The sequence below is a fragment of the Peromyscus leucopus genome, chromosome 8a (genome assembly GCF_004664715.2).
Source record: "Peromyscus leucopus breed LL Stock chromosome 8a, UCI_PerLeu_2.1, whole genome shotgun sequence".
In the NCBI taxonomy this organism is placed as follows: Eukaryota; Metazoa; Chordata; class Mammalia; order Rodentia; family Cricetidae; genus Peromyscus; species Peromyscus leucopus.
The window spans coordinates 58,008,910-58,017,376 of NC_051085.1; the positions used below are offsets into that span (position 1 = coordinate 58,008,910).

Genomic DNA, 8,467 nt, shown 5'->3' on the forward strand with positions numbered 1-8,467 from the left:
TAGGTTTCAGTAGATAGTCCAGGATTGCCTTGAACCCACAGAGATCTACCTATTGCTGCCTCCCTAGTACTGAAGTTGAACATGTGTGCTAACTGCCTGGTACAAAATACCAATTTTTTAAAGGTGCAGAATACTCAAGAATCAGTTTAAATCTTGCCTCACATACCTCACCTTAACAAGCTAGCTTCTCACTTTCCTTTTATTCTCCTCAGACTTCAAGATTAGCCTATCTAACAAACTCCACAACATCTGATGGCAGAACAGGCCATCATAGAGTGACTGTAAGTTTCTGTACAAGTCAGGGATTGATCAGGCACAAAGCCAGAATAAAAACGAGGCAACAGGAATCATGGTGAAACTAGAAAACAATTTCTTACAGACATCATCTGCAACATTGCATGGATTTCCCTTGAGTCTGACAGGGTGTAGAGGTACTGGATTAAGCACTAACTCACAGAGATTCTCCTTTAATCCCAGCACTTGGAGGCAGAGGCAGGCAGGTCTCTGAGTTTTGAGGCCAGACTGGTCTACGTAGTGAGTTCCAGGACAGCCAGAGCTATATAGTGAGACCCTGTCTCGAAACAATCAAAACAACAACTAAAAGAATTTGGTCTCAAGAAGGGGAATAAAGAAGTGGGACAGGAAGTATATATAATTAGGTGTACCTTATATGATGATGACAAGTGTTTCTACACAGCAGGGCAAAGTCTAGTCCAGGATAGAATGTATAAGGATAAGAAGGAAATGTAAGAGCCAGTGTCACACTGAGGAGGAAGTACTTTCAGACAAACTAGAGCAGTCAGGAAGTAAACGACCTTCCTCCCAGAGGCAAGAACAGTTCAAGCCTTTTCAGGAAAACTTTGAGAGATGAAGGTCGCCAAGGGGCATGAGAAGGATTTCTGATTCTGTTCATAGCATAACTGTGGATTCTAAAGTTCTGGGTGATTTGCCAGGCAGAATGACAGCAGTGCATCTATAAGAGGCAGCCATGGGTCATAGATGAGAATGTGGTTCCAGAAGATCCCGAGGAAAGAAGAGTACACACAGAAGCTGTCAGAGATGGAATTAAGAGCTGTATGAGCAACAAGTTGTTTCTCAGACAGAATCACTTCAGGGCAATGCTAGGATGGCTACTAGAAGCTGCGACACAGGTCCAGCCTGCCTCTTTTGGTTGCCAAATTTACACAGGGACTGTGAGTATAAATCACTTATAGGAAGCTTGCCAAGTATGTGCAAAGTCTTGAGTTTGATTTCCAGAATTGAAAGAAAATTAAACTTAAAACCAACTGCAGATTTGAGGTTGTGAGGGGTCAACTGAAGAAACAGGGTAATTTTTTTTCTTCATTAAAAAAACAGTCACCGACTGGAGAGAGAGCTCAGGCTAAAATGCTTGCACACAGACAAGAGGAATTAAATTCTACCCTCAGCATCAACAGAAGAAACCAGGCATGATAGTTCAATGTTGTAATCGAAGCACCAGGAAGATAACTAGAGCTTGCTGGACAGTCTAGCCAAATCAGTAAGCTCCAAGTTCAAAAAATGTGGTGGTGAGCAATTGAGGACACCCACTGTCAACATCTGGCCCCTACACTCATTCATACTCATGTATGCTGTGGGATGGTCTGTATGTCAAATTGCTCTGATTGGGCAATAAATAAAATACTGACTGGCCAGTGGCCAGGCAGGAAGTAGGTGGAACAAGGAGAGAGGAGAATTCTGGGAAGCGGAAGGCTGAAGGCAGAGAGACACTGCCAGCCGCTGCCATGACAAGCAGCATGTGAAGATGCCAGTAAGCCACCAGCCATGTGGCAAGGTATAGATTTATGGAAATGGATTAATTTAAGATGTAAGAATAGTTAGCAAGAAGCCTGCCACGGCCATAGTTTGTAAGCAATATAAGTCTCTGTGTTTACTTGGTTGGGTCTGAGTGGCTGTGGGACTGGCCGGTGACAAAGAGTTGTCCTGACTGTGGGCAAGGAAAGAAAACTCTAGCAACACATGTACATACACACACATGAACACACAGATATATGACACACAAACAATATGTAACATTACACACACACACACACACACACACACATATATATATAATGAGTGCAAAATTCAAGTAGATTTTTTTATATGAAATCAAAGAAACATCAAATATTGACCTTTTATTACAACATAGATCCTGTTCTTTATCAAGGCACAGAGAATTCATATTTATTTTTGTGGCTACAAAGTATTGCATGAGTGAGTGGGTTCAAAGGGAGCATTGGGGAAGGTAGCAGAAATTTACCCTCCTGAGCAACTGGTAATACTTTGATGAATGGATTGACAGGCACAGTGATGAGAGCCCTATTAGGTGAGACTTAGTCTGTTGGAATGCTCCCAGTTTTTCTTATTAGTGTAGTTATATGCTGGAGTGAAACTGCATAGGACCAGGGAGAAAAGGGGCTATGACAGGGCAAGTCTCTGGGCATTTGATTTGGGATGCTGGACAGTGGGGTCTTTGTTTGGTGTGGAAGTAGCAACTTGTTTAATATTTGTGTTGATTTTAGTTGATGGGAACAAATGGTTTTGCTTTTACTGCTCGGCTCACTGTCTCCTGGGGTACTCCTCTGAGTACAGACAATGTGCCAGACTGGATCTTGGGATGAAAAGCAGCAGCACTAACTCACAACAGAAGTTTCAGAGCTCAGACTGCTCAATCCTCTGATAACCCTACAGTTTTAAGATCCACCAGATAATTTTAACATGCCTGCAACCTAAGACTACATATCTCACGACTTTCAGAAGAAAAACATGTTCTTGAGAAAAAAGAAGTAAAAAGAGTCAATAAAAGACTGTTGTTATAGTCAATAGCACATCTGTCTAGATGCTAAGTTTTCATAACTATTTTCATACGCAGAAAGTTCCTTAATTATATAGAGTTATTTTCCAATGATTATATGGTTGTGGTTTATGGTATTGATTCATAATTGACATCTAGCTTAAAAAAAAAAACAAGAACAAAAACAAAATCCCTGAATAGGTGAAACACAGATAATTTCAGTGGAAAACTGCTAGCTGTGACGACATTAGGAAAATGGAAATGTTCAGCTTACTGGTCCTAGATCACACAGGAAAATGGGAATAGAGCTGACAAGTTGTGCTCACTCAGGGCTAAAGATACAGAATGTGGAACTCTTTGTTTATTTTAAGGTGAATACAACCACATTGTTCATATTTTAAGGCATTCTTAAAACAGAGAGACTTACCTCTCTTTTGATGCTGGCTAAAATATCCTTCCCCCCTCTGTCTCTCTGTCTCTGTCTCTGTCTCTGTGTCTGTCTGTCTGTCTGTCTCTCTCTCTGTCTGTCTCTCTCTGTCTCTCTCTGTCTCTCTCTCTCTCTCTCTCTCTCTCTCTCTCTCTGTGTGTGTGTGTGTGTGTCTGCCTGTCTCTCTCTCTCCCCACCTTTCTCCCTCCCCCTCTCCTTCCTCCCTCCTTCCATCCCCCTCTTTTTCCTGTGTCCTGAAAAAGTCAAGTAAATAATCTATTTCAGCTTGCTGAGATGGAACTTTATCATGAGAGAGTCTATTTTGGTTTGGTCCATTTTAAGGCATGTATTGGAATGAGCTTGGTCCAAAGCAAATGGACTCCTATAAATTTTACTTAGTAATATAGACATTTATTTTTCAGTTTAAATTCTTAAATTTTCAGTTGTTTTCTTTAATGTCACCTAGTCACATGATTTAAAACCCAAAACCTTTTCTGCAGAATTCTGGAAAGAATTTCTCCCACTCCTTTCTCTTAAGTCAGACATATTACCAGATCAATTTTATTTTTTGCTTTTGGCGATGGAGATCCAAAGTTGGGTCCTACATGCTAGGTACTTGCTCTACCATCAAACGAGACCCTCAGACTCTATTACCAGGTTCTTTTGCATCTTGTAAGAACTCTTCTATGCATTTACAAGCAAATGTATATATAGGAATCTTCTATTCTTTTAAAATAAAACACAAAGGACACACCATTGTGTGCTTTTCTCTTATTTTAACAATACACTATAGATTTCTTTGTGTTGCTGGAGGGCTTCTCTCCAGGTTCCCCAAGCCCCGCAGTCCCACAATCCACTTATAAAATAATCACTCAGACGCTTATATCACTTATAAACTGTATGGCCATGGCAGGCTTCTTGCTAACTGTTCTTTTATCTTAAATTAACCCATTTCTATAAATCTATACCTTGCCACGTGGCTGGTGGCTTACCAGAGTCTTTACATGCTGCTTATCCTGGCGGTGGCTGCAGTGTCTCCCTCCTCAGCCTTCCGCTTCCCTGAATTCTCCTCTCTCCTTGTCCCACCTACTTCCTGCCTGGTCACTGGCCATCAGTGTTTTATTTATATAGAATGATATCCACAGCATCTTTGTGTTATAACTTAGAGGGCGTTAACATCCTTTAAGTATGCAGTATTCAGTAATATGGATATATCATACTTTAATTGTTCTCTAAATATGAACATTTAAGATGTTTCCAGTCTCTGGAAATTAAAAAAATGATACAATGTATGTGTAACATTGTTTGTAAGTTATTTCTCCTATGTTTCTAAAAGTAACTTTTGTGTGTAAGATTAGTTTAACATGTGTATTTTTAGTGTTGAAAGACACTTGTCAACCATTTAGTAATTTCATATTGAAAGCAGGAAAAAGCAGGGGAATGGATGCACTTCTTCAGGGCCTTGGTGCTCTGTTCTTTGGAAAGTCCCAAAGTTTCTGACAATGCCATATATCTTGTTTCCTTTATTTCTTTGGGATCAGGCATGTCTGCTCAGCTCTTACTGACATACACTTCTGCTTTAAGATCAATGACAGATGTTTGGATTTTGTAGGAACTGATGACCATTTTCCAACTATTGCATTGGAATGGAAGCCTGAAAGCCCTCCGTGAAACAAAGTGCTCTCGACAGGTGAGACTTTCTGGTTGGAACAGGTAGTGTTCTGAGGACAAGTTCAGGAGTTTACCAAACTTTGAAGAGGCTTCCTTTATTCAGATGCTTCTGTTTGTGTGACCATATTGACTGAAACTTCCTTCGTTTATGCAATTCTTTGTTTTAAATTTATATTTACCTATTAAGTAAGAGCAGGGACAAGTGAAGAAATATTGAGTCAGGTACTGCCACACACTAAGAATGCTGGCTCTACGTAGGATTGATCAGAACACCCATAATACTGAATGCGGAATGAAACAACCATAGACAGTGTTGGATTCTAAGTGAAGTGCTGAACTTAACCTTTTGCATCCACCCTACCTACCTCAGCTCTGTCCCCTTTTGCACTCTGCAGTATAAAAAGAAAGAGAATCCACTGCTTCTAAAACCTCCTCACTAAAGACAGGAAGAATTGTTACAACAATAGTTCTTCAAAAGCAGCAAATAGGACCATGAAGTTGGACACACTGGCATTTAGTCACTTAATTTTTTTGGTTTAGAAATTTCTTCTTTTTTTTTCCAGAGGCAAGGTCTCAGTATTCCTTCATTACTTACAATAGGAACCCCTCCTCCTTTTAATACCAAGCATAAACTTTGTCCTGTGTGTTTAATGCTTTTTTCCTGTTGCCCTCTGAGATTTATCCTTTCTTTACCCATCGTTAGAACTTGAAGGACAATAGTTTATTTTTGAGAATTTCCTACTAAGAATTTGTATGAAGAGCTAAGACTCTGTAGTAGGCAAGATGAGGGTGGAGGGAGACACTGCAGACCCAGTAATTTCTAGTTGATCTTTGCTTAGAAAGTCTGGCTTTCAAAATGTCAAAAATGGAAAAGAAATGAGTAGCTGACAATGGCTTTGCTATTTTTTTCCTTTCCTTTGATTTTATGAAAGTCCTTTGAAATATGTTGGGTTAGTTATAAACACTTTTCCATGATTGTTTTTAATTTGTTAAGGTCATAAATAAATACCATATGTTCCTGAAAATAAAAATAAGCAATGCATCCATTCCCCATGATCAAACATATATACGACAGCATGATGGATTGATATTTTTTCACAGAAGAAATAAAAGGAGAAGTTAATTTTTAATTGTTTGCAAAAGTAAAAAAATGTTACACAAAGGTGTCATTGTAGTACTAATAATGATAATGCCTCAATTCTACAATACATTTATGAAGTTCTTTCTGTGCTTATTGTGAGCCACTTGGACATTTGTCTTCCTTAAGCTAACAAAGTGTTTACTGCTCTAAAGGCAGAGAGACTGAAGAGAATGGAGCCAAAGATGAGGTAAAATAAAGTCTCATGCAATAGTCACTTTATTTGGAGCATCAGCCAATTTATACTCTGAGCGTTGAGGAGTCACATGAGTAAAGTGTACAATCACAAGGGCAAGGTGCATGTGGTGGACAAGCTACATGTGGCAAAAAATATTTTTTCCATAAAGGCAATAGCCAGTTGTAATGAATAATCTGAAGTAAACTCACTCCTAACCACTACACCTGGGAGGAACATGAAAACACATTCCAAGAACAATTTTGTGTTTTTGAAGAAACTGAGGTCACAAGACTCTTGTTTTGTGTTCTTGAAGTTCTCTCACAAGCACTCAAAATTCTCCTCACATGACTCTACCCTTGGACTCTGTTTCAACAACAAAGCATACCAGCTAGGAAGTAGAGTTGTGGATTTCAAAGTCTTTATCTAAAGCCTCTTTGACTGAATGCTTCCTCTTTCCTGTAATAGGCATATCCAAACCTCATTCTACCTCAACTTGTCTGTGTGGCTCCTTTCCTGGTTCTGTCTTGTCAAAGGCAATGGTAGTGGCCCAAGGGTCCAGTGAATAAATGAAGACATCTTTGTACATTGTTACAGAAATAGATTTTTGTGAACATTATTGTCATTCCTAGTGCTATGTTTTGACTCAGCCTGGAATGACAGGTTTTGCAGGACTAGATTAGTCCATCACTTACTTTTCAGAAGTATGTTAATTGGATTTGGTTTTAGATTTTGAAAGCTAGAGTTGTTTGAAGGCCACATGACTGGGGAAGTATGACAGGCCTTGCACACATGTGCCTTTGTTTCTGTTTATTGACACTCTGTTTCTTAATTCTAGGAAGTCATCTCCTATTATTCCCAATATTCTTTAGACGAAAAGATGCGCAGCCACATGGCCCTGGACTGGATCATGAAGGAGCGTGAGTCACCAGGAATTCTCTCTCAAGAGCTACGTGCAGCCCTGGGGCAGCTGGAGGAAGCAAGGAAGGCAGGACAAGAACTACGGTTTTACAAAGAAAAGAAAGAAATCCTGAGTTTGGCCCTGACTCAGATCTATAGTGACCCTGACCCTTCCTCACCCAGTGATGACCAGCTGAGCCTCACGGCTCTGTGTGGCTATCATTAGCAAGACCAGGTCTCAGGTTTCCTGAGGACTTTCACATCAGGAATCTCATTGATAGAGGTTGTCAGAGACTTTAGCATGATAGTCACTACCTGACGGATGTACTGCTCCCTACTCATTCTGTTCACAGAATGGGGAGGTAGGACTGGTCCAGACCCCAACTTCCTACTCCATGTTTGTTTTCAACCATGCCCTTAGTGGTTCTACTTCAGAATGAAAGAATGATAATAGAACTGCTCGGACAGTGTTATTCAGGGTTTGATCCAATCTAAAGCCTAGTTGACATGTGCCTTGTTTCACACATAGGTCCAGTACAGAAGCTTCCAAGAAAACAGCAGCAGGACTAGGGAAGGCGGCATGCTAACATGTATCCCTGGCTGTCCTGGAACTCACTCTGTAGGCCAGGCTAGCCTTGGACTCAGAGATCTGCCTGCCTCTGCCTCCTGAGTAATTTAAAGACATGTGCCACCACCACCTAGCTGATAACAACTTTTAAAATACATAAGATTAAATAAATAGTACAAATTATTTGAAAAAATGTACAACAGTCAGCATATTCTTGAGCACTCCTGAAAATTATTATGTTCTCATCATTGTAAAATTAGTTTTAATAACAAAATGATCACATATCATATTTCTTAGACAAGAAGAAATTAAGCTACATAACTGCTCTATTCCAATATCCTCAGAAGGTAATTGTATGTAATGTTAGATAGATTTCATCTTAAAATGTTATTTTAACAAAAATAACATCACTGCCCATAATGAGGCTAAATGTCATCTAGAAGAGAAGGAATTGGAATTTTATTTGTTTGTTGAATAAATTTTTAAGTAAAAGAAATTTTTTTTTTCTTCACAAAATGTTTAGCATTTCACATCCAGCACATTTCTACATGTTGACTGTGATCTTTATATGTGGTACATCTTTTTTGTATTTGCAGCCTTCATCAATGTCCACCTCAAAAAGATGGCATTTGATTACATACAAGAGCAGGGCTTGGGTGGGTCAACATCAAACTCATTGTCTGTTTTATGATTATAACACCGTACAAATTCTGTGAACTAAAAATGATGGAAACTGATCTTTTTCTTGGAATAGTACCAGAAGCTTCAGCAAA

General features: G+C 39.4%; 1 protein-coding gene across 1 annotated transcript in view; it reads left to right on the forward strand.

The window, feature by feature from the left end:
* Positions 1 to 8,190, forward strand: part of Lix1 (limb and CNS expressed 1) — a 50,917-nt gene extending 42,727 nt beyond the window's left edge. The window contains exons 5-6 of the mRNA XM_028866567.2: positions 4,855 to 4,932; positions 7,065 to 8,190. Of these exons, the coding sequence (XP_028722400.1) occupies positions 4,855 to 4,932; positions 7,065 to 7,352 (366 nt within the window). The 3' untranslated portion in view covers positions 7,353 to 8,190. The remainder of the gene's footprint in view (positions 1 to 4,854; positions 4,933 to 7,064) is intronic.
* Positions 8,191 to 8,467: the final 277 nt, after the last annotated feature.